The sequence below is a fragment of the Microsporum canis genome, genomic scaffold (genome assembly GCF_000151145.1).
Source record: "Microsporum canis CBS 113480 supercont1.2 genomic scaffold, whole genome shotgun sequence".
Classification (NCBI taxonomy): Eukaryota; Fungi; Ascomycota; class Eurotiomycetes; order Onygenales; family Arthrodermataceae; genus Microsporum; species Microsporum canis.
Genome location: NW_003299168.1, coordinates 2,489,525 through 2,515,786, shown reverse-complemented (window position 1 = coordinate 2,515,786; position 26,262 = coordinate 2,489,525). Strand labels below are relative to the sequence as shown.

At 46.4% G+C, this 26,262-nt stretch overlaps 5 protein-coding genes across 5 annotated transcripts; 3 read left to right on the top strand and 2 right to left on the bottom strand.

The window, feature by feature from the left end:
• Positions 1 to 7,850: 7,850 nt before the first annotated feature.
• MCYG_02397 (lipase 5) lies at positions 7,851 to 10,096 on the top strand (the record flags this gene model as incomplete). The annotated part of the gene is made up of 2 exons (XM_002849417.1): positions 7,851 to 9,317; positions 9,380 to 10,096. The coding sequence occupies 2 exons, from the start codon at positions 7,851 to 7,853 to the stop codon at positions 10,094 to 10,096; spliced, it is 2,184 nt and encodes a 727-aa protein (XP_002849463.1).
• Positions 10,097 to 10,632: 536 nt separating this feature from the next.
• Positions 10,633 to 14,014, bottom strand: MCYG_02396 (conserved hypothetical protein; the record flags this gene model as incomplete). The annotated part of the gene is made up of 5 exons (XM_002849416.1): positions 10,633 to 11,543; positions 11,613 to 11,768; positions 11,834 to 12,716; positions 12,772 to 13,795; positions 13,857 to 14,014. The coding sequence occupies 5 exons, from the start codon at positions 14,012 to 14,014 to the stop codon at positions 10,633 to 10,635; spliced, it is 3,132 nt and encodes a 1,043-aa protein (XP_002849462.1).
• A 424-nt stretch (positions 14,015 to 14,438) lies between these two features.
• MCYG_02395 (NADP-dependent alcohol dehydrogenase 6) lies at positions 14,439 to 15,539 on the top strand (the record flags this gene model as incomplete). Its single annotated transcript, XM_002849415.1, has 1 exon — positions 14,439 to 15,539. One exon carries the CDS (start codon positions 14,439 to 14,441, stop codon positions 15,537 to 15,539), a length of 1,101 nt encoding a protein of 366 aa, XP_002849461.1.
• A 538-nt stretch (positions 15,540 to 16,077) lies between these two features.
• On the bottom strand, positions 16,078 to 16,797 carry MCYG_02394 (conserved hypothetical protein; the record flags this gene model as incomplete). Its single annotated transcript, XM_002849414.1, has 1 exon — positions 16,078 to 16,797. One exon carries the CDS (start codon positions 16,795 to 16,797, stop codon positions 16,078 to 16,080), a length of 720 nt encoding a protein of 239 aa, XP_002849460.1.
• A 705-nt stretch (positions 16,798 to 17,502) lies between these two features.
• Positions 17,503 to 20,992, top strand: MCYG_02393 (conserved hypothetical protein; the record flags this gene model as incomplete). Its single annotated transcript, XM_002849413.1, has 3 exons — positions 17,503 to 19,809; positions 19,890 to 20,391; positions 20,448 to 20,992. The coding sequence occupies 3 exons, from the start codon at positions 17,503 to 17,505 to the stop codon at positions 20,990 to 20,992; spliced, it is 3,354 nt and encodes a 1,117-aa protein (XP_002849459.1).
• Positions 20,993 to 26,262: the final 5,270 nt, after the last annotated feature.

Genomic DNA, 26,262 nt, shown 5'->3' with positions numbered 1-26,262 from the left:
CACCCGGACACTGTGCGAAGTAAGGCTCAACGATCCGAGCGAGAGGGCAGCTGCGAGCGCAGAGGCGGTAGAGGCGCGGCCTGAAGGACCATGGGCCGCCGAGTTTGCTTGAGACGAGGTCAGATCGACACTTCTCGACTGCCGCCTCATCTGCATCGCGTTGGCGAGGGCCTTTTCGTGCGTGCGAACGAACCTGGCGAGACTCTGACGGTTTGTGTTAGACGTCTGTTTATAGATGTTTGTTTTGGAGTAGGGATGTTTTTTTTTTTTTTTTTCTCTTTTTTTTGTTTTTTACCTTGATGAAGAGCTGGCCATCTTCAGTGTTTAGTTTCTCCATGTTTTCGAGCTAGACACTGTCTTCGTAAGCCAGGTCAAGCAGCAGAGAAGGCTTTTCCAGACGGTTCATATAGATATAAAAGGGTAGAGAGGCATGTTTGCTTCAGCTCCCAGGATCCTGTGGTATAGAAAGCAGTGTCCAGCCACACAGACACAGGGTGAAGTAGAATAGGAAGAAGAAACAGAAGAAGCAGCAGCTGAAGGAGTACAATATATGATGATTATCTGTTTACGAGGGCGTTGGTGGCGAGGTCGTTCAAGGGTGACCAGCTGGTGGTTTTCATGTGCAGGTTTTGTGGTCACCAGGCCGGGAGGGAGAGCGAGGGAGGAAAAAAAAAAGGAAGAAAAAAAAAAATAGGGGTTAGGACGACAACAAGTGGACAAGACGACCGTCAAACCAGACCAGACGACCACAGACAGATCACAGTATTAAGACAGAAGAGAGACAGACAGACAGGACACTGGTTGACCTCTTGTGTTGGCCTCTTGACCTGTTGATCTGTTGACTCTCTCTCTCTTCTATTCCCTTGTCCGCAGCTGTCAGACGAACGGTCAACCTTCTAACGCCCCCCCGAGTAACTATTCCTCCGCGATGAGAAAAAAAGGGAGAGGGAGAGGAGAGGACCAAACCGGAGTTCCTTGGTCGAGGGATTGAGGTGGAAGAGAAAAAAAAAAAAAGACAGAAGAGAGCGAGGGAGGAAGAAGAAGAACTTCCCTGTCGGCGCAAAATATGAAAGGGGGGGAGAAGAAGAAGAAGCAGCAAGAAGGGGGATCGTGGGCCTCTTCGGGGTGGGCGTGGGCGTGTCGGGCGGGCGTTCTCATTGGGGGAAGCCGCGGAAGGCCTTTTTTTGCTTCTTCTGCTTTCTTTTTTAACTAAGTAAGCGTACTTATGTAGGCAGTGAGTAGGCATGGGCCGCCCACCATCCACCCCCCCCCCCCCAAGAGCGCGCTAGGCTCAGCTGAACTCTAGTTAAAAAAGGGCCTAGTTAAAGGCCCCTAGTTAAAGGGCGCCCCTAAGCCACCTGCACCTCGAGAGAGTTTGACCTCCTGATAGCTGATGGATGATACAGACGATAAGATACAGACTCTTGTAGTAGACGATGGAGAAGAGAAGGCGAGAGAAGGCGAGAGAAGAGAAAGGCGCTTGTCCCTGCGATCTTGAAGGATCTCATCGCCAATCAACCCACTGCTGGGCCATGCGGTACTGAGGAGATACCTGGTACTATGTATGTATGTAATGGAGATCGGTTCATGATACGGAGTATTTAACATGCATCGATAAGACCGCGTTGCTTTTTCTTCTCTGCATCTTCTGCTCTCTTTTCTTTTTCTGCCTCTCTGCCTTTTTTTTTTTTTTCTAAACCCTCTGCATCTTATCCCTCGATCCCGTTTGCGGCCTGCATTAAGAACGGCCCTGCTCAGTACATGTATGTACTCTTGACGCTGGACCTGTGGCTACCTGAGGCTGGCAGACGCAATCGAAGAAGCCTCTCCTTTGGTCTGACAAAAACATCATCCCTAACCTCGTAAGTAGTGGTTATATTAGCTTGCTTCTCCGTGCTGACCACTGCGGCTACGAGTTGCTATCGCCATCCCGTCGCTTGGCTTTTTTTTTGGTTACGGGTACCATGACGCTTGCCTCCCCCTGATGACCCCCAATATACACAGTACATACATATGTACATACTACATACTATGTATACAATGTATACACATACTTGGAAGAAGATATAAGCACATCCATGGTCGCTGATGGTTTCACGGCCGTCCTAGCGGTCCAATAACAGCTCGATCCGGCCACGCTTGCAGGCTCGTTGGCTTTTGGAACCTCTCAGATAGAATAACTTCGCTTATTATTACATTTATACATGCCGGTACCAGCGTTTTGCCTTGCCTGCGCGCAAGGTTGTTTATGCATATAACACCTCCATACTCCATACACACTTCTATTATTTGTGCTGATGGTGCTACGATAAGATAACGCTTCGAATGGTAGTTACGGAGGCGATGGTTTGGACATGGAATCGACTCCACGATACTTCATCTCAGGCCTCCCGCCCATGGTACAAGAAGCACGCAGTACGCCGCCCACTGGCAACTTTTCACAACCTCTATCACGGGCGACGGGAGATGCTATCCCGGATTTCTTCCACAAGAGGGCAAACCGTCCTACCCACCGTCATTTCCCCACAGCCTTTCAGTCTTCCCTCTTGCTATGATGTCGACATACATACAACTTCCATCTCGGCCTTGTCCATCTATATCTCCCTGCATAGAAAACTCGCAATCTGATGAGGACAGAAAAAAAAAGAGTGTGAGAAAAAGCAAAGAAACCAACCACCCCGTATGCACTCGCGCATCAGCTTCACCGCTCCTGTACGCGCCCACATGCATTCTCTCTCGCGACTTGCTTTTTTCCCTTCGTCTCTCTATCTTCCTGCGTCTCTGTATCTCCTGCAGCTCAATCAGTTCCGTATATATACGGCGCAACCAATCTGTGTATATGCATGTGAATGGAGTATATTTAATCTCGACAGACTTTTTTCCGTTAGAAAAGATAACCACACAGAAGGGTGACGTTGGAAACGGGTCCGGCTTTCCTAGCGCCATCCCTTCGAACATATCAAATTCTTTCGTTCGCAGGGTGCCCTCTCCACCAGGGGCTCCATCTTAGCACCCGCTATTATCCACATCGAAAAGGTTTTCTTTTTTGACAGAAAAATATGATATCAACAGGGCCCCTCAACTATCTTTTTTGACTTTTTATTCCCTGGCTTCTTCCTTGAGGTCATCCGTAGCCTCGATGTCGAATATCTAACCCTGAGATCTTCCTTCGCCGTCAGGAGATGTTGATGCTATTACCTGAACCGGGCAAAATCGACCTCAAAGCCTCCCCTTGAGTGGGGGGCCCATAATTCTTCTTCTTCCTCAGATCGGATTCGTCACGCTAATCGTGAAATAGCTCAATCGCAAACGCTCCCTATACCGACATCCTGTCCATATCCCGCCAGTCAACTCGAGCAGGTCCGGCCTGGTGAAGATGAAGTCACCCTGACCCTGGCTCGCGTCTGGACGCCGAAGAAGCAGTTGGTGGAAATGGGATGACAATTGCCTGCCCTTCCACCGCTGGCGGGTGACCGTCCCTACCCCTCTCGATCCTTACTTCCTTCATCCCTCTTGGCTCGGAGCGTGGATGTCGTCTTGTTGCCATACTGCCCCCGTTCCCAGCTGGTGATAGCCATGTTGCCACTCAGCCTTTTGGCATCTATCGAGGCAGCCCTTTAACACATCTCCATCCGATTGATGGAGCCACCACAAGACATCACGATTAACTTTTGCCCCAGACTCCGAAAAGGCTGCTTCAAGGGTAACAGTCGGCCATATAGCTGACCGTGTACGGGGTAGATCGTAAGGGCTCCAAGACGAATCTGCCTACTTCCCCCCGTAGCAGCCCCCCGTCGTATTCGCGCCGTGGCACGAAACACAATAGAATACTCCCACTCTCTCTGCTCAAATACCAAGAAGGCTATCAATGCGTCTACACGCTTCTTCGTATGGCAGGCTCAGCATGTTCACGACAAGTATTTCGAGCAGACGGCCGTATTCAACCCTGCTTACCCTTATATATAGCGGCAAACCCTGTGCTCCTGATCTATGATTACTTTGGCATTGTCTTGCCCTATCCAACTATATCGGTTGGTATATCTGGGCGCAGGCCCTCCAAAAACTGCTCTCTGTCCTCCATTCTGTGTTGTGTTTAGGATGCTCTGCCTGAGTGTGTCATGTATCAATAGAAGCCAACTGTATAAATACGAGGTCCATGCAAGTGAATCTGATAATAGCTGAACAGGCGCTAAGAACGCGCATCATGGCGCCTATGCTAATGGACCAATAAAACTAAGCGCTTTAGTGGGTCATTACGTATCACGTGATACTTTATATTCATTCATGACCATTTATGATAGCCTACAGTGTCAGTTGTTACGTTTCTACCGCGCGCGCATTCGAGAGTTACAGGTGCTCAGGTATCAAAAAAGAAGGGTCCAGCAATATACCACCATTCCCCTTCGTGTCACAGAAGTACATGACTATGGAAATAGACAGCATCTAGTTATGGAATTAGTCGACGGCCAGACACTGGACTCGGCTCAGAGATCGTCATTTTGGGCCCTTTGACGGTATTTCCGACTTCTATCTAAGATACGCTATGGCGAACGTTTCGGAAGGAATTCTATGATGCTATCGAGCAGACTATGACTACATATCCAGAAGAACTTAAGGCAGAGTCTATCATACGGTCACGCTATAGCACGTTCCACTATGACGGTCCGTTTTCTGGATACATCCCTATTCCTAAGAAGAGTGGAAACGGGGCAGAAGCTAGAAAGGTCGAGGAGTCCATGCGCGAAACTAATTCAATGAACCAAGAACACATTACACACCTAGCGAACCTGCTTGTATTTTACTGTTTCCAAAGCATTATCACTAGACGTTGCTATATTTCACATCAACTCGTCACGAGGGTTTTTCTTAGAGCACGATTAGCTAGCCTCAAGATCTTTGGGAGCCTTTTAGCTTGACGACCTGAGCCTTTGCGTCCTGGATGACCTCGATGGTGGCCTTCAGCTCTGGTTCGGCGATGGGCTGATGCGACTAGGGCATCCTCCTCGTTCTGGCGGGATAACCAGTTACTGGTTCGATCTACCTTTGATCCTCTTGTTCGGAGAGATTTTTGTGGTCTTCTGATCTCGTTACCTCCCAGTTCCACTCACACCTCACATGGTTTTTGGCGTGTTGGCTAATGAAAATGAAGATAAAAAGAAAGGAAGATAATAATTGGAGCGAGTGATCGCAGGCTATGATGTAACCGATGGCTTGTGGTTGACATTCCAAGCCCCTGCATTATACATAGTACACGCAAACACTCACATCTATTGGTCTCCCACTCTTCGATTCTCCGTTCAGCCTTACCTTTGATTCTGCGCATTACTGCATGGGATGCTGACTTGATGGGATCCAAACTATTACTGGCTTGACTTTTCCTCGCCTTGCAAGTTCATGTGTATGTATTCGCCATGTGTTGACCCGTTGAAACATCCTTATCTCCGGTTCAACCGTTGAATAATTCGGATATTTTGCACCATAACTCGTAGAGGGGTTTTTATCTGTTTCGTATCTTCACTTCTCTACCCCACCATGAGGTTTGTCCTTCCAACACCGCGAAGACATGAAACATCGATGAAATTGGACACATCTTGACCTCTAACCCTCCTTTCCGCTCATACTTAAGAAACCGCTTTACTTTTACCCCTGAAGAACCGAGTCGCTGGAATGTACCTCTACATCGAACCTTCGCCATTCCACGGCAGAGAGCTTCTTTGGTGGACCTTGATCAAACATGCTCTTCTCCCGCCCATGAGCACATTCACGGATATTAACCACCAAGACACGGCTGGTCAGAGGCATCCACATTCCTCAACCCGCCTATCATATAACCCTTGTCACAGGATAAACGGCCTACACTTGCGGCTATTGCGCTAGAAAAGCCATCGACGACGCTAACGGCATGTCGATGTATACTCTGTATACAGTCTTTATCACTGGTCAATCGTTTCTGTCCACGACTCCGTGAAACTACCACACGAAGGAAAAAAATATTCCGTCTGCATCGATCGACCCCTTTATCAGCCAGGATGGCGAAACGTCATCGTTCGTTGTCCAAGGGAGGGAGCGCAGGATTCCCCAGTCAATATCTTTAATTAGTGTGCACACTGAGTACACACGTGAATCAATCTCCACGGAAACGTCCACCGTTCAGGGTTTCCTGGTAAAACGGGCTATATTGGCCACCCTTTCGATGCGTGTCAAGAGGGATAAACGTCAGGGTTGTTCAGAGACCCCTCCCTTGCGCCTCTACCGACAAAGAGGGATCAACAAACGGGCCACCCTTCCTCCTTCACTTCTTGGCCTTGACCACTCCTCCGGTACATATCTGGCCCCGTCTATATCACACCTATTTCGCTGAACATACCAAGCCCGATGCTGAGGATAGCTACTTCTAGAGAAATGAGGAGAAGTTAAATGCTTAGCAACTGAACGGGGGTACTCTATACATAGTATGTCAAGAACCCGTCGCACGGGCCGCCTGCTTTCTTTTCATACTGTCAGGGGTTGTCAGTGCCCCGTAATAAAATAGATTTCGAGGATTAGCCTAGTTAACGATAGCGTATAGAGGTTCCCGTAAAGGTGGTGGTACCGGCTGGTTTCCGCATACGTATATTGGTGGGATTCACGCTTCTGCTTATTAACCAGCATAGAACTTGCTCACTACTGCATGATTCATGCAAGTATTCAAAAATAAATATATTGCACTCTGCACCCAGTTGTATGTATACGGAGTATGTATCCTTGCAAAACGCAATATTATGTATCTCGAAAAGTCGACTTGATCATCCTGATTTCAACATGGACTCGAGTAATACTTCATATATATAAACTGTGTCCCCTTGTAAGGTTGAGGATCTATATGGAGTAAACAGAAACCCGCGTGATAGTCCATTCTTTTCCTTCTCACTGCGCGGAGGATGTGCGAACGGATGGCGCGACATCCGTATTACGTCCGTTGCAAGTTGATATACGGAATTCTGTGTACTCCGGGCGAAGTACCCCGTATGTATACAATGGAATTGTCTAGGTTGCATCGGGGAAGCAATGGTCTCGCGCCGGAGCCTTCGCCTTCGTGCCAAGATGGGGTAGAAAAGACAGGAAGTCTTATTTTGGTCACAAATTGCGTATGCTAACCATTTCAACCCCGCGATAGAGGTTATCGCGGTTAATCGGTAGGCTCGAGGCCGTTCACGGAGGGGGGCGAGATTTGGAACATTATCGACCTATGTACTCCGTATGTATCAGAGAGCCATCGGCTGAAGGAGCTAAGTAATAGAGCCCAACTAGTTTCATAAAGATCACCTGCCGCGTGGTCACACTAGAACTTGAGTTCGATATCTCAAATATGGCTGCCTTTTCCCACACACCATCCTCAGGAGGCTCATTTTTGAGGACTCTTAGCTTGGCTTGGGGTGATACGAGTTCGCTTACCATATTCAGCTTTCCTTTCGCCGCATTGACTCCAGCTGGTTTCTTTTCATGCTATCTTAGCTACCGCTCTGAGCTTGTTTCACTCGCTGATTCGCTTGCCTTCTTGGGTTTCGGGCTGGCGGGTTCGCTTTGGTTTTTTGCCTCTGCGAGGGACAAAAAGGAAAAAAAAAAGCTACTTTGATAAACAAAAAACAAAGAGCGATCAGATAAGTTATGACATAAGCAATATGACATAATGCATTACTCAGCCATGACGTCTTTGCTTCGAGAAACAACTTGACAATCAACCCAACAATTCAAATCATCCAAGTCGGATAAATCCCTTGATGAAGATATCGATATCTTCTGCAGAAGGGAGTAGCCGATGATAATGACTTCCTGCATGCGCAGTTCTTCCCGCTGTAGTGACTGGAATCATGTCGACACCAGCGAACCCACAGTCGGACGAGCCCCAACATGCCCACACCGATGAAGATGCATCGAATGAGCCACATAACCTCCCAGATTATAGCACAAAGTTCATTAGCCCCGAGCACCTACAACAGTTTAAAAATGCCCTTGATGCGCCAGAAGCACTGTCCCTCACCGCCGTGAACGATTGGCGACCCATCAACCAGCGAGTACGAAGATCTAACAACAGCCGTAAGCCTAGGCGCAGACGGAAAGACGAAACCCGAGAAGGATTCGTCTATGCGTTACTAAAATGGCCGTTCCTCATTTTCGTTTTGACCTGGATAGCTGTGTTGAGCTTCTGTTATCTGCTCACCCGCTTTTACATACTCTTCTATGAGAACTTGTTCTCTTGGAAAGGAAAAAGACGCAGACTTCGAAAGGCACTGCGATCTACAGACCAATACGAAAAGTGGAAAGGTGCTGCAAAGGAATTGGATACATACTTGGGAAATGATGTCTGGAAAGAAGACGACGAATACGCCTATTATAACCATGTTACGGTCAACGCTGTTGTTACACAGCTGCAGGACTTGAGGGCTAGGATTCAGGTTGCCACAGACGAAGGCCGCGGCCCAGAAAGAGATCATGCCATAGAAGAACTTCGTACTCTACTGGAAGCATGCATCAAAAACAACTTTGCTGGAGTTGAGAACCCAAGGCTATATAGTGAAACTTACTATGGTACAAAGCACCTGGTCCAACAATTTATTAACGAAGCGGAGGCGTCCTTGAGGATCTTACTTGAAAACGGAGGGCTACCGGATCGTGACAAAGCTCTTTTTTTCAAGCATCTGGATACAAATTTTGGGCGAACGGCTTTGTGCCTCTCGGGGGGAGCCACATTTTCCTACTATCACTTCGGCGTGGTTCGGGCCCTTCTAGACAACGATGTGTTACCTGACATTATATCTGGAACATCTGGAGGCGCCCTCATTGCCGCTTTAGTTGCCACGAGAACCGATGCCGAGCTGAAGCAGTTACTTGTTCCCGCCCTTGCACACAAAATTAAAGCATGTCGTGATGGGTTCTCCGTCTGGGTAAGACGGTGGTGGCTTACAGGTGCCCGGTTTGATACAATGGATTGGGCGGAACAGTGTAGTTGGTTTTGCCGGGGTTCTACAACGTTTCGAGAAGCATATGAGAGAACGGGTCGCATTTTAAATGTGTCCTGCGTACCGTCAGACCCGCATTCTCCAACTATCCTGGCAAACTATTTGACCTCCCCCAATTGTGTAATCTGGAGTGCCGTCATTGCATCTGCGGCAGTCCCAGGTATTTTGAACCCTGTTGTTCTTATGATGAAGAAACCAGATGGAACCTTGTCACCATACTCCTTTGGTCATAAGTGGAAAGATGGCAGTCTCCGAACCGATGTACCTTTGAAGGCGCTTGATATTCATTTCAATGCGACATTCCCCATCGTATCCCAGGTAAGGCAGCATAGCCAGTCATACTTGGTCATCGTCGATATTTTTCTGACAATGTTATACAGGTTAATCCACATATCAGCCTCTTCTCCTTTAGCACTCGTGGCAGCGTTGGCCGCCCAGTTACTCACAGAAAAGGTAGAGGCTGGCGTGGCGGCTTTCTTGGTTCTGCCATTGAACAATTTATTAAGCTTGACCTTACCAAATGGTTGAAAGTGCTCAGGCGTCTAGAGCTACTTCCTCGCCCTCTAGGGCAGGACTGGAGTGAGGTCTGGCTCCAAAGATTTAGCGGCACCATCACCATATGGCCTAAATCAGTATTATCTGATTTTTACTACATTCTATCAGACCCGTCCACGGAACGATTGGCCCATATGCTACACGAAGGTCAGTCAAGCACCTTCCCAGCCATTCAATTTATCAAAAATAGGATGAAGTTGGAGAAGGCTATACGTGAAGGTTTCCTAAAATACTCCTCTCCCGACGGAAACCCTAGTCCTGTGGGCTCCGGCGTCCGACGCAGGCGTGTACCCACACGGTCACAATCGGAACGGGTTCTTGGAGCTGCGATCAATGAACAGACCGTCGATCTGTTAAGTGATCATAACGTAAACGGAACGTATACATCTGATGAACTATATACAACGGACGAGCATCAGGACATGGGTTCAAAACATATACCATCTAACCGTCGAGAGAGCGGTATTCTAGAAGAGCTGAGGCGGCAATCGGCTGTGTTCTTCGATGACGACGATGATGATGCTGCAACCCTAAGCGAATGATTGACGAATATAACGAAGCCCGTTACACGAAGTCACCGCTCTATGACTGACCGGTCAGTCCAAACTTTCTTCTGCCACCGGAAAACCCTGCAGCAGTTTGGTTGATCAATGTCTGTCTTTTAGCTTTCCACCGAGACGCAGTTTCTTATTCTCAAGTTTTATATATACAGTTAAGTTTTGGATTTTCTTTTTCTTTTTTTTTTTGAAGGTTAGATGGCAAGCGGCGCTGGGGCATATTTAGTATCATATCTATACTCCGTTGCAGATTCAAGAGATACCATTGGTTTTATGGAAAGAAGCGTTATTGGAAAAGTATGCAACATGATTTCTACATAGCATGGAGGGAAATAAACTTAATTCCGACCAGTATTAATATTTTATGATAAGACTTCACCTATGATCGCCATTAGTATAGCTATTGTACAAGTACATCATTGAAATACACATGTAAAACTAGAGAGTTTCCTTCAAGTGCTTAGGATTAAATTCATACAACACAGCGCAAACACAAAATAGAAATTGTACTTTGATTAAAATCAGAGCACAAGGCATTTTCGTGTAATTCTTTTAGCCATTTCCCTTTCGCCAGACTGCAAATAAAGGCACTGTAAAGCATAAGCTGCTTGCCGAGAGAAATCCTCTAGCCAGACCTCCCTCTGCTGGCCAGACTCTGCCATTCTCCCAGCATGGTTTGGTTGGATCTTCTGTCGTTTTAGTTCGATCTCTTCGCCTAATTCTAGGCACTTTTGGTAGCCCTCGACAGCCAAGTGACCAATCCCCAACAGTTGCCAAACCCGGGCAAAATTGAATTCCACTTCTTGCTTTTCTTGCAAGATCGAGCTTTGAGAACGAATACGGCGGTATTCTTGCATGAATGACAGACCCTCCATGATGAGGTAATGTCTATTGTCAGATTGTCGTTTGAGGGAATGATTGATATAACTCAACCCGATGGACAAGAGAATAGCCGGATTCTCTGGGTCAAGGGCATATGCACGGAAAAAGTAGTTTAAAGCATTTGTAAAACTGTTTCCAGCATAAAGAATGTGCCCGTATAATACTAACAAGGCTACATCCATTTCCTCGGCAGGTATAAGTTCACCCTCTGCATCTTTTGTTGTGAGGCTCGCTCGCTCTTGAAATATGGATTCGCGCGAACGCTTAAACGGGGATGACGGGTCAGGAGGAAGTGAGTAGTCAATTGCTTTGACTTGTCGAAGTATAAATTTCATGCTGGGTGAAGAATGGAATAGGGATCTCTGTGGGTTACCACAGACCCTACTCAGGGTTACAAAGAGTCGGTAAACATCGGTCACGAATTGATATTCTTTCATAAACCAACGTGCAATGTCGGATAATCCCTCTTCGTCCTTGAGCCGGAGAGCACACGCTACAACGTAAAAATCCATTAGGATCTGTTCACTCCGCTTCTGGTTCCAATAAAAGACTAAACTGTACTTACTGAACCAGCATATATATATTTGGCATGTACTTGGTTTAGAATGATACCAGATACTTGCATCAGCCGCAGCACCTAATGTATCATAAGCTTCATCTTTCTGGCCCTGACCAGACAGAACAAGAGCGAATTCGAGGAATATATCTAGCCAGTCCTCAAAAGTTATACCATGATAATCATTAGGAATGGAGTCAGCGTCGATTTCAGGGGCTCCTATATAATTTGTTAGCTGTCCACAGAAATGGTAGAAAGGTTTTATTGAAGGCAGTAGTACTTACCCATTGTAGCTCGGATACGGTCGGAGATCTCCTGTAGCTCATCTAAGAGGGATGTTGACTTTAATCTTCCTGCCTTACGTTGAGCTTCTCTAGAATATCCTAAAAATGTCATTTTCTTTTGTAGCGGAAAGAAAACCCTGTTGGACCGAAAATCCCATAATAAAGCATAAGCGATGTCAAGCCATTCTTCCGTAGCATCTTTTCGTCCATTGCGCATATATGGTCGTAGTTCTAACATTTTGGCGTATAGATACTGCACGTTTTCGCCGTCTGGCTTTGAAGGGGCGGTATCAATCGTCCTGCGTTCGCTTGGTAAACTAAGAGTCGGGGGTGGGATAAAACCAATGTGGGTACCTGCTTCAGCAGAAACATGGTTTCCGGTAGTTGAGAGGGAGGAGCGGTCAGTGGGAGCCTGTTGGTCTGCTACTCGTGGAAGTCCACGTTCTGTATCTCGAAAATATTTTGCTAGTTGAGCTATATTTGGGCCGAATCTAGGTTTCCGACGTGACATTACTTCTTCCCGACCGATGTCCGCTGCCTCCGTCACATATTTAAGAGCTTGGTCGGTCATCCCCATTTTCTCATAGAAGTAGGCTAATTTAGTCCGTGCCTCTATGTTAGTTTTGTCATATTCTGCCACAGTTAAGTAACACCTTTCGGCCTCTTCTTGATTTCCACAGGCACCGTAGCATTCGGCCATGGCTAAAAAGAGGCTAGTATTTGCAAAATCCTGGACATGTTGAAGGGGGGCGTAAAATCGGAGGGCGTCTTCATATAGTTGGCTATCCTTCATTGAATCGGCCGCTTCTCTAAACAAATCTCCGTAATCGAACAGTTTTGCACCAGGTGAGTTATCCTCTGGCTCTAGCCAATGGAAATGGAACTCGCACAAGAGTTAACTTCGCATTTGATAGAATAAGATTAGGTGATATACATACCAGTGCTTCATCCTTATATCTCATTTTTAGGCGATAAATTCCAAGCTTTACTCGTAGCTCAAGCGGTAGCCCAATACCATATGACTCAAGAGGATATTGACCAGGGACAAACCAGGGAGTTGTAGCCCGGCGGGGGTAGTCATCTGCATCCCATTCACGGTCGTCGTCAATTAGATCCCAGCCAGAATCTCCTTTGCGGCCTAAAAGCCACCTGGCTAAGGCTTTGAGGGATGATATGCCAGCTTGGTAGTTGTGATCATATGAGAATAGCTCAACATAAATGTTAACATCGGACCAGGTGAACTCTTGAACTTCCTCCAGGCTGAGGCTCATATAGTGAGCAATGCAGTTCTCGTACTGGGCTTTGGCTTTCCCTATATCACCTAGTTCTATATAAAGAGCAGCCAGGGGACGCAGGGCATTCGTATTATACGGAAGACCCTCGAGAATTTTCTCATATTCCTGAGCGGCCTTTCCTTTATAGCCTAGTTCTTCATTTATGGCGGCTCTCTCGAAACGTAGGTCATATCGCTTTTGATCAATATCAATCACACGGCTGTAGCAATAAAGAACGTCATCTAAAACAGCGGCCCGGTCTTCATCAGCCCTCTCCAAAATGAGGTTAGCAACTTCAAGCCAGACTTCCGGGTTCCTTCGAGTATGAGCTCCAGTAAAAAGTGCATATAATGCCTTTTTCTTCTGGCCCTGAGCTAGAAAAATCTCTGAAAGCAAAACATGAGCTTGAAAAATCTCAGGGTTCAGATGAATAGCCTTTTTCACCAAACTTAGAGCTCGTTCATAATCTGCGTCAATGAAAGCAGAGGTAGCTTCAGACTGTAAGGTCTTGAACTCCGCACTCGGTTCTACAGGCTTCAGGGGCCCGCGCCTAGGTACTCGAAGTGCCATATTATCATCATCATATCTGCGAGAATAGCGCGATTTCCTTCCTTTGTGCGCAATTCTTGACATGATGGCATCGTCATCATAAAATTGATTATCATCATAGTCAAGAATATCATCTTCACTATGCTTGAAGTCAGCAGGGGCTTATTAGCAACTATGAATAGATAGGGCTTAAAGCTTACGGAGAATCATCTTCTGAAGATGGTGATAAGGTAGCCTCTTCAGAGGAGGCCTGATCTCTTTCCGCTTGCGGTTCAAATTGTGAAGGTCCACCACCGTTGGTATCATTATTAAACGAGTTACTACCGGGCCGTCCCACCAGCTCTAGGTCTATCTCCATATTTAAGCCGGAGATTAATGATTGGGGGTATATATGTCATTAGCACAGGTCGTATTGGGTATATTGGTTGTCTGTAGTCGATAGCTCATTGATGGTTAAGTATGAATAGAAGCAACTTCAAAGTTTAGAAGTCTTGCTTATGTCATCATTTAGTCATCGTAATAAACTTCAACTTCAACCTCGGCAAAAAAATGAGCGCTTGAGGCTTGCGATGCGATCAACTTGCCTAATGATTCTCCATGATGGAGGCGACCGATGGCAAGCCTGGCGCTTGCCTGGGTCTAATTCCTATATATATGTGCGGAGGATGCCAATCCCGACCATAGACGTTCTCCTCTCGATTACTAACGCTCAACTTTCAACTGCTTGGGATAATCTCGCATGGGATCATTCAACCATCGTCGACTACTGCTGACATCCCAACATGCAAGATATCACTTTCAAAGGCTGGGTCAGCACTTCGGCAACCTCACCTTTGACATTCACCACCTACGAACCCAAGAATTTCTCTGGGAGTGATGTTGATATTGCCATCTCTCACTGTGGTATCTGTGGCTCCGACATTCATACCCTCCGCTCTGGATGGGGACCGACGAATTATCCTTGTGTGGTTGGACACGAGATTATAGGGCATATTATCCGAGTTGGCTCCGACGTGGCTAAGCTTGATTCCCCTTCTCGAGAGCTAAAGGTCGGAGACCGGGTTGGTGTTGGTGCGCAGTCAGGTTCGTGTCTTCGTGTAGATTGCGAAGAATGCTCGTCTGGCCTGGATAATTACTGCCAGCGTATGACCGGAACGTATAACGGGAAATATCCTGATGGAAGCAAATCATACGGTGGCTATGCTAACTACTGGAGAGGCCCCGCGTGGTTTGTGTTCAAAATCCCAGACGGATTTCCTAGCGCGATTGCCGCCCCTTTGCTGTGTGGTGGTGCAACAGTTTTCTCCCCCTTACTTCGAGGTGGTGCCGGCCCGGGGAAATCTGTTGGCATCATTGGAATTGGTGGCCTAGGACATATGGGGCTTCTTTTCGCCAAAGCTATGAAATGCGACAAGGTAGTTGCTATCTCACGAACGAGCTCCAAGAAATCAGATGCATTAAGCGGGTTGGGAGCTGACGCTTTCATTGCCACTGATGAAGAAAAGAACTGGGTTAAGGCACGCTCACGAACTCTTGACTTGATTATTTGCACCGTTTCGTCGGGCAATATGCCTATTGAAAAGTATCTTCGCTTGCTTAAGCGTGGTGGTGAATTCATCCAGGTTGGCGCGCCTGAAGATCCTTTACCGGCATTTAGAGTTGGAGTAATGATGGGGAAAGGGTTGAAGATTGGTGCATCCGCTATCGGCTCTACGGGTGAAATCAGAGCTATGCTTAAGTTTGCGAATGAACAAGGGATCCATCCATGGGTACAGGAGCGGCCAATGGGAGATGTAAAGCAAGCGTTAACGGATATGCACGAGGGCAAGGCAAGGTATAGATATGTGTTGGTTAATAAGACTGAAGGGAATACGAAGCTGTAGTTATCCCAGCCAATATATATACCCCTACGCCAATGCGTAATTCAAGCCACATAATATGGTGATTATCTACTCTAGAAGCTAGTTTTAAACATGGAGTGAGCCCTTCCAATAACATTTTATCAATATCGAACAGACAATAAGGGCAATCAATTTCAAAAATTTAACCACTAGCCTAGGTACGTTGAAAAATCTCATTAAATTAACCAATTGATAACTCCGAAGTAAAGAATAACTTGATTAAATTTAATGTAAGCACCGCCAGGATAGAAACCGAGGTAATGCACACATTCTTTATGGCAACAGGGAATTTCCCCAAAGAGCTTAGGTTGATAACTAGGGAACAGTTACCGCCGCGCATATTCTTTAGGCTATTTAATATTACATCGCAAGTGGATTAGATGGCAGGGGCGATTATTGGAAATTTTACTGGGAAAAAATCCAGCATACCGCATAAAAATATGAATAAATACATATAGAGGTACAGCCTTGCGTCCACAGTCTCAACTCCGGGTATCTTGTTCAAAAGATTTTGAGGCCATTAGCCTCCTCCCCCACCACCGCCGCCGCTGCCTCGGGCATGCTTTCTGCGCTGCAGTTTTTCAAGCAAGGCCATACCGGTGAGAAGGAACATAAGATCAAATTCGGGGCCGTAGTTTCGGTTAAGTTGGAACTTTCCCATTTTTCTTATGCTCTTGATGCCGTTGGTAGAATAAATTCCCAGCAGCTCCCCGGTTCCCTCATCGAGTAGCTTGAAGTTTGATTCGCTAAATTTGTTTGGGACGGACCCTTCGACTCCAATGCTGCGTGTTCTCTTCCAGAGGAATCCCTTTCGTTCCCCCTTGACTGTCATCTCAAAACGATATTTGGAGTGGTCCACGCTCTCCTTTTTAAAATCCTCCCATACCATGTTAACAGTATCAGCTGGGTCTCCTAGGCCGATTTTTGAGTGTGAGGAGAACTTGAGGAAGTTGGCGATCCCCACGATGGAACCGCCACGTTCTCCAACGTGGAACGTTATTTCTGGCTTTCCAGGTGTAAAGATGGAAGTTCTGACGTAGTAAAGTGTAGACTTATCGTTGGACTGAGAAATCCTATAATTTGTGAATGACGTCGTGTTGTATACATTATATATACGGTGGTCCTCGCCCGCGCCTAGATCACCAGGGGCCGAAAGCTGGGTATCAACTGAAGCTGCCTCAGATGCATTCAGGTCGTGGACTTTGGACGACTCTGCTTTTGGCTGCTTGGAGGATGCCATTTCTGCTCAAATATAGCACCCAGTATCAGGAAACAAAAAGTAAGGAGATAATATTCAAGGTTGGTCAAAGGAAAGGAGGGCTGTAGCCTCTTTATATATCCCGACCGCCTCAAGACGGGGCTGAATGATTGACATCGGATGTGAAGCTCTAGTTACGCTGGCCCCGCCACTCATTGCTCCCTTCTATAAATCATACAGAGAACAAAAAGCACCCAATGCATAATTGGCCATTTTATGTCAAGGCTATGATATCTGATCGTCCCCACACTATATGAAGCCCAGCGGTGACTTTTACCCAAAGCGGTAATTCCTCGTATTTTTTGCCACCCACGTGATTAATACGGATAAACTTATTTCCATGTCGAGCTTGGACCAACCGCGAGTTTAGGTAAACATCGTTTTTTTCTGTGACTTTGTGAACTGATAAATCATCAATCCCTCTCGTGCCAGTTTGCTTTACAGTCAGGGTTGATTCGTGAGGAAAAGGCCTGTCGCGGTCTTTTTGACGATTGCTGGCTAAACTGATAGTTGTGGGGGAATGGTTTGTTGCGCTACAGCTACATACACGTCTACCTGATTTCCTGTTGCCTTTCAACTGGTTGCGCCGCGTTCTACATAACAGCTCCTTTGAAAATGGCGTTTACTACTCCTTACAGCCCGGGAGCTTTGTCAACGCCTGGAAAGTCTCGGAGTATTAGCTCAAACATGTCCACGACACCAGCCGGAGCGCCCCCTTCCTCTGCTGCCTCATTTACTCCTGCAGGACTTCCACCATCCTCAGTGTCTGGAAGCTCACAGCCAGGTACACGGCGTGCTTTGAACTTTTCCGACAGCCGATTCGACCAGTCAACCAATTCATATACAGACAATGACCTTTTATCCTTCTCTACTACCTCGTCCAATTTCCCGAGGGAGCTGGATTCTCCTTCATCCAGCTATCTGTCACAACGACCACCACCTCACAATAATCTCAGATCTATATTCCACAAGAATAAAGGGACCAGAGGGCCATTCGATTCAAATAGACATATACCACTATCTCAAGATAACGAACCTGGTACTACGGATAACCGAGAACCTGAAGATAATGGAATAGGATGGTCACCAAGTAAAGATGGTGGCTCGTTCAACAACTCTCTTTTTCCACCAGCCGCTAAAAGTCAACCATCCCGGCTCCTGCGAAAACCGTTGATATACTCGAATCCGACTGGTGCAAAGCGCGCAAAACTTGATGAAAGCTGGATACAGTCTGCACCTCCAGGCAACGACCAGCCACCAAAACAAAAGAAGGACTCTAATTTTCCGTCAATCGTTAAGGATCTTGCCTCTAGAGCGAGTCTGGCTTCGGTTGATGAGCCGAGTGAGCTGCTGTTAGGAATGGAGGACGCTATATGTCGCATGTACGATCAAGTCCGCGATCGTAATTCCGATGATGACATTGTCGACTCAAGCCTTTCCGCTGTGTCTGATGAGCTTTCGTCTTTGTGGCAGAGGTATTCACCAAATATGATGGAAGAAAAAGATGGTGTTCCTCGTAGCGGAGGAATTGGGCCTGGAGAGTCGTCACCAGCTATCATGAAAGCTGTATTCTTAAGCTCATTGCTACTACAAATTCACCACCCTCCACTACTCGAGCCCACCCTCAAGGATTCTAAATCATCTCGCAGCATGTTTCGCGACCTAGTGATGAGAGATGAGCCCTTGCCAAAGGTCCCCATACCCAAGGTCCTATTTCAATGGCTATGGAGGCACCACGACCTGGAGACCGTCCATTTAAATATGCTGCAAGATATCCAACCTAATCCCACTGCCTCGCCTATGTTCTGGAAGTTCATCCTCAAGTCCGTAATGCGTTCTAAGTTTGATAATGTGACAACACTCCTAAGCGAGGCAGACTTTAGTTATGCTAGGACTGCTATGGAAGATGGATATGAGCAGCCGGGGTACCATGGTTCGCAGCTACAAAATATCCAACAATGCGTGAACAAAGTCCTCCAGCTTCTTAAAACATGTCCGGCAGTTCAATGCGACGACTGGGATATCAAAGGAGTAGAATGGACCATGTTCAGGAAACAAGTGAACGCTGCGATGCTGGATCTAGAAGATATGGCTGAGAGTGGCCAAGCGCAATCTCCCGACGATGACGAAAGGCCATTCGTCGCTCCGCATTTCGGCATCTCACTTCAACGTCCTGACTCTATGTCATTTAGTCACAGTGCTCGCATGGCAGAGAGCCGAATACCATGGTCCGTATACCAAAACATCAAAGCTATGTATAGTATTCTGTGTGGTGATGCGGAAAGCATTTTAGATCACTCCGAGGATTGGGTAGAAGCCACTATTGCTCTCACTGCGTGGTGGGATGGCGATGATGATAGCGATATTTTGGTGGGCGCAAAGAGGAAAGGTTCAACGAAGCGCCGCTCTCAGGCACCTCGGGCAGTTGATTCAAACACCGAGGAGTCATACCTACGACGTCTTGACTATGCATACAGCTCAGTAACTGATACTTTAGGTTCTGCCGGTTTCCAAATTAACTCGATGAACCCCTGTGAAGTTGGGCTGGCTTCTATATGCGAAGGAAATGTCGAAAGCGTGCTTCGACTTTTGCAAACTTGGTCTCTTGCTGTAAGTGCTGCAACAGCTGAAATTGCAAGTTTCGGCGGTTGGCTTGCTGCATCGACGGGATCCGAGCCGATGCGCGGATTTAACGAAAGCGACCTTATGGTTCTCAGCTATGGACAGCCTGAGAAACCACTGCAAAAGGACGATATTCTAATCAATTACGCGAATGGTGTCTTTTTGCGGAATCGTCTCGGTGATAGAGGCGCTAGAGAGGGATGGGAACTCTCCTTGGAGGTGCTGAGTCGCCTTGATGATCAGGAGATAATGAGGACCAAGGTCAGGGAGCTGATGGACAAGGTATCCCTGGATACAGCCGATAAAATGGACAAGGCTGTGGTTTTGTGTGCAGAAGTGGGCTTCAGTGATGAAGGCAGGCGAGTGTCAGAGGTTCGTTGGTTCCCCTTTGCATTTATATTCGTATCCCACTTCCGATTGGATATAGAGCTAAATTTATTGCTTTCATTTAGCGATACGGTGATCAAGTGGCTGAAGTGTCTGAGAATTATGGAACTGCCCTGATATGCTATGCGCGTGCCCACTGCTCTCGGAAGATTAAGAATGTGATTGACCTACTCACATCCTTCTGCCTTATACAATCTAGGGCCTATCCAGCAAAGGGTCAGCTCGACGATCAGCTTCGTTCGCTTCTTTATGATCCCTCTACCGCGTTGTCTGCCATTGCATCCGTGGACGCGGAGGGAGCTGCTATGCTTCAGTTTTACTTCAGCAGTTATGCCACGCTACGATCTTACTACGAAATCCGAGATGAGGAAGCCAATTCCGATTCAGACAACGTGCCTAGGCATCGTCCACTCGCACGAAAACGGGAAGCTGCGAGGGCCTTGGTGGCTGTTATCCGAAGTGCGGCTGACAGCATCTATGGTGGTTTGTATGACCCAGACAGGCAATCCGCCGCCCAGGTTGATGGGCTACTCGTCTTGCTTGGCGAAGCACTAGCGCTTCTTGACCGTGAGTTTCATCCTTGTTCCCTTCCGTCCATGTATGTGACTAACATTTTGGTGAAGCCAATCCCAACCAATTTTTGAACACTGATCAGCAACTTACTATTCTTGCGGCAATTGAAGACCTTCAAACCGTTACTGAGCGAGTATATGAGCAGTGTGAAGCATGTCTTCAGTCCGCTTTATACCACCGCCTGCATTTCGACGAAGGAAACGATACCGGGGCTGGCAACTCATTCACTAATTCGGGGCCGTCAATGTCCGCCTTCTTTGCCACATCACCCCAAAAGCTACTGAAGAAATCCATCTCATCTACGACCTTGACGAGCGGGTTCACTCTCATTGGCAGCGAGATGTTGGAAGGCTCACAGTCGATCAGCGGATCTAGGGAGATGGGTGATTCTGGCTTCCTTGTTCCCAGATCAGGAGTGTCTGGCAGCAAGAGCAAGGGCAAAGACAGCCAGAATGACGTCCAACGAATTCAACGCGGATGGGATTGGAGAGACAAGGCTCCCGAAGGCGTCAAAGGTGAAGATATATTAAAAAAGCTTAGGCTATTGCTTGCTCGTGGGATAGCTTTTGGCGCATTGGATGGTGGTGTGATATAGTGGGTTGGGAAAGATGACAGCTAACACAATTCCAAGTGAAGATGCTTAATGGCTAGTGATAGACTGTACGATTACTCTTTGCTCAGTTACTCTATTATTTGATGAAGTCTGCCGTCTAGAAGCGATATGTGTTCTGATCTGTTGCTTCGTACACTTGACGGCCGGGCAATTTCCGACCCCAGGGGTTCGCTCAACGTTGTCCGAGAAGCAGCAGTGACCCCATGTGAGTTGACTGTAAAGAGGAAAAGACTATCAACTCGGTCGACTGATAAATTTGCCACCCTAATAGCGTCTGAGAGCGGAAACGCTTGCCTGCATGGGAACGACAAGGCAGACTTGAGAAGGCCGTATGCAGCCTGTCCCGCCCGGCCAAATCTGAGGCAGCTCCGTTTGAAGAGGGTCTCTAAATCATGCACAATATCCGTTTGAATTCAGGGCAAGGAAGGTAATATGGGCCACGGGACGTCTGCTCCCTCGTTTCTCGCTTTTGAGATGATTCGTTTGCGTGGCTGTGTCGCTAGTTTCATCGTGGCTGAGGATGCAGGGAGCGAGCCTCCAAACACTACCGCCGAGTCGGGCTAAGTGAAGCGCAAGGGGGACGTTCCATAGGGCTGAACTGTATTTTGATATTCGTACCGTGGACTTCGATGTACAGCTTTACTATGTACAAGCGATCAGATTTCGGTTTGCTATACAAAGTTTCATATTGACACGCAGAAATAAACCCGGTACATGATCATGTGATAAGAAGTTTTGATTACCTCTTATTATTGGTGAGAGTTATTGTTAGGTAATATGTTTATTAATTATTTAATATTTTATTGGCTATTAATTAATATCTGGCTTTTCTTCTTATCGCTAATTGGCTAAGAATGAAATAGTTATATTTGTTAATAGCCAATAAACACACCACCTTCGATGTTTTGATGATGAGTAGCAACACTACGTTGGATGGTCACAGCCATCAGATATAAGTACTTCCATAGTAGCACTACTTTTAAAGAAAAAAGCTCTCGTATTAAAATAAATCTCCTTCCAATACTGCTATTACAAATAACCGGGGAGTGGCAATATGGTATTACAGGTAAATAACGAACTTTGATCGCTTGTAAGCTATATACATAGTATGTCGTCCGCCGTAATTCGTCTCATCATCCATCAATCCACCAGCCTGCTCTCTCGCTGCTCACCGAGATTCGTAATCATCTCATCCTACGATCACGTAAGGCCTTGAGTTGACGATGCGGAGAGAGTGAGTATCTCGTCCTTGTTCCACAGCTTATACTAGCTACAAAGTGTGTCGCGAGAACAAGTATCCGTACTCCGTACCATCGCAAGGCCTCAGGTAGCCAGCGTCTGTCTCACCAGCCTCTGAACCATGTCGCAGCCACAGGGAACTAGCAGGGCCATGGAATAGTTAGTAGAGCCTCGGAGCTGCATGCCATGGATACGTATCTCGGCTGCAGAGCCCTGATCGCACGAGACAACACAGGGCAATGTCTTCCGGGGCGATCATAAGAGCTGAAGAACCCAGCCTAAGAGAAAGTCAATCACCTATCCTGGCTAATCAATGAATCCATTTTCATCACCAAGTACCATCACCGTCGCCCGATCGTTGGTAGTGAAGCAAATCGTCTGGGAAGTTTTTTTTTTGGCCCCGGCAGATCCCGTGACTCAGCAAGCCTCAACTTCAGCTTTTCAACTTCAACTTCAACTTATCAAACCATCAACGTCGAAGATGGACAATTGTCAGCATCATGATCCTTCCTCGTGGCCTCCATGTACTATAATGGTGGTAGACGCGGCGAGTGAGATATGGCTCACTCCCTCTCCCCCTCTCCATCTCTCAATCTCTTCCGTAACTCGCGGACACTAAACTTGTGGCTCTGTTTAGCTTTGAAAAGAAAAGAAAACATATAAGTAATCCTTCTTGACTTTGAGTGTTTACTTCCTTTGCTTTTTTTTTTATTTTTAATATTTATCCTTAACGGTTCTTGGCTTAGACCAGGAAGTATTACATACACAGCTGGCCGGCAACTCCGCAGACAGGCCTCGATCCAACCTCCGCTAATATGGGCCAGTTGGACGTGGGGAGAAAGAAGAGTAGGGGAGCTCGAGCCTAAAACACCCCGTTTGATGCACCTACTACATGATCCCCACTGCACTTTGAGCTGTAGAGAATAATTATCGCTAATCCCACATCGGTTGAGTCACTGACTCCTTCATTTTCGAGCTGGACCTGGGCTGCACAAAGCTGGGAACTTCTGAGTTTCTGTTTCTGCTACTGCTACCTTGTGGATCCTGCTTCTGTGCAGTTTATGGAGGACCGGAACCTTCACAGGAGCCGGAGCGTTCGGTGACCCTATACTAGCCCATGGGCCATGTTCTCGTGCCTTCCAAGGCATGAATCACCACCTGAGCAAGCTTGCCCGGCATGTTCCCTGGATTACAAACAAAAAAAAAAAAATGTCTCTGGAATTAAATCCTCCCCCACTCATTTATTTTTAGGGCTTAGGCTGCCATGGCCCGGCCGGGCCAACCCGTATCAATACCTTCTCCACTGCTTCAAACTATTGTTCGACGTCATTGGTCTCCTCCTTGTCTGGCCATATATACTACATACCAACAGCCTGATATCAAAGAATGTTTATATATTTCAACTCCCAGTTTACGACCTTGCCCTTCTCTTCTCTCCTCCAGACATCTAACTAATCATATACTTTCATCTACATCTACCTCTCTCATTTCATCTTTGCTCTTTTGTTGCTCTTCGTTTCTCAACTTTCACGTTCTAGCCAGAACTATCGGTTGCATTGCTTTCTCCCCTGTCTTCCTGTTTGCTTGTGGATAACCGGTTTATCATAGAGCAAACGGGCCATTTTTAAAATTACAAGACGATCTCCCATATTTGCGGCGCACTAGTTCTTACATTGTTTATTTTATTTTATTTTTTATATATTCTTCCCTTCACCCGCACTAGGGTTGTTGCAGCGCAACGTCTCTAAATACCGAAACAGGACATCGAATTTGCGCCTTTCTTCCAAGTTAACGATTATCGAACGACTTCTGCGGACTGTGATCTTTGTTTGCTTCTGCAATTGACATACAAATCATCAACGTTATTCACGCCATAATTTCTTACTAGTTGCTACTCTTTAGTTGCTACTCTTCCGCATTCGAGAATGTGTTATCAACTGTTGGAACTGTTCTCCGTCTGTCGGTGTCTGCATCATCGCCATTCGATCGATCCATGTCAAGCGTATGGCCAGCGAGGACATGTTGTCCAAGAGAAAATAGTCCTAGTTGGATACACCTGCCCGAAACATTCCGTACAACAATGCGGCACGCCTGCATACCCACGAAGCTCGAAACTCAGACCTGATTCCGGGTACTCCTCTAGCGGAAAGGGTCCTTATCGGTAGGGACTCGAGAATTCCCATTTTGGCTTTCCCCTTCCCTTCATCTTCCGAAAAGATACAGTATATGAGGTACGATTTGTTCATACTTGGGTTTATATACGAGTTCTGGACACAACATAGCGGTGTTCCTTTTCTTATTCTTCTGTCGGGGAACGATCTCTTTGATAGCTAACGCACCGTTCAGAGAGGATCTATGTCAATGCATGATCAGAATTGCTAACCTGGCGAATACTTGATAATTTAGGACCGCTCTTTTCTATCAATTTCACAGGCACAATAGCGCTGGAAGCTTTTGTGTATTTTGCTCTTCGCTCTGCCGCACTCTTCGCACTTGATATCCCACGAAAGAACGCCCTTCACGACTTGCACGCGTAACCCGGACCATGAGCCACGATCAAATAAGCCAAACGAGGACAGAAAACTTATAGTAAATCGCAGAGCGATTTAAATGACAACAATTGAAGATGACAACGAAAACCAAAATATTAATGGGAGTTAGATTTTGCTTTGAAGGAGTCTTTTTCGTGGTGTTTCAAAGCCAAATTATACCCTTGAGTTATTGATTTCCCTTGTTTCTCTTATTATTATTTTTTTTGATGATATTCCTGTGTTATTTCCCATGTACCACTATTTCCTTCTGCCATCTGTTTCATATACAGTCCTCCTTTGAAAGGAGGCATACACTCTACATCCTCCTGGAGAGGACAGTTTTCCTTTAGCAGATTATATGCCCTCTATTTCAAAAATCCTCCTGCTGGTGCTGGGAGTTTTTAGCACTTTTTATTTGCCTTTTTTTGTTAATTAATATATAGAGGATGCTATCGCAGAAATGAGTATCCGAGGCGCTCCGTACTAGATATGAAATCTTCAGATGCTCGTGAATTTGCCTCACTTTATTGGTTCTTACTTTATACACCTGTACCCAAATAACATCAAGCTGCTATGATGGAATTCTTATCTAGGAATATGGCGAGATATGACATAATATTTATCGTTAAATACTATTTTAAGGTGGAGTTGAAACGAGTAAAACTATGGGCATATATTTCAGTTTCATAGCAAAATATCATTATATTCAAAATCATTCCCCTTTCACCCTTCATATTTACTAGTTTTAATATCACGATTCCGACATGAGATGGGTGATGCGCCTCATCTTCCGTCTTCCTTTCACACCTATCAAAATATCATGCTACTCATTCTTCGTAAACAAAAACAACATAAACCATAGAAACAAACGACATGACTTCGTAACTAGTGCTTGGCCTCTTACATCATACACAAAATGAAGGTGCTGTTTCCCGGCATCCTTTTGAATAATGAATAACAATATTGACAGAGAGAGGTGCACACGTATTGGCAGTGGCGGATCAGTGACCCTTACAGTGTAAGGGAGAATCCATTGTCGAGAGTGTACGTCTCTGAACAAGAGATGAGTAGTCCTAGAGACTGGGAGAAGGAGATGTAGTTTCACAGGCCCTTCGTTTCCTTGCAGTGAAATTTGGCCGTGGGACTGCATGGACGGAGAGAATCTCCTTCAAGAATGCAAAAATGTTTGGACCTCTTGGCTTCGACTCCCGTGACGTGAAGTTGATCTGGTGTTCGCCAGCAGGAGTAAAAGAGAGTTGATTGACGTCGGTATCGCCCCAAAAAGAGTGCCCGTGGAAAGGTTATAACATGCGGGGACCAAGGTGGTAAGACGAAATTAAGGAGAGTGACACAAAAGCAAATTGCGTTGAAGAAGATATGAAAATTGATAGAAAATGGCTTCCCATCCATCATTTCCTATCGCAGGTGTGAAGAATCGTTGAAAGACATCTTCAACCCCTTGAGTTGATTTGAGGTAGCAAT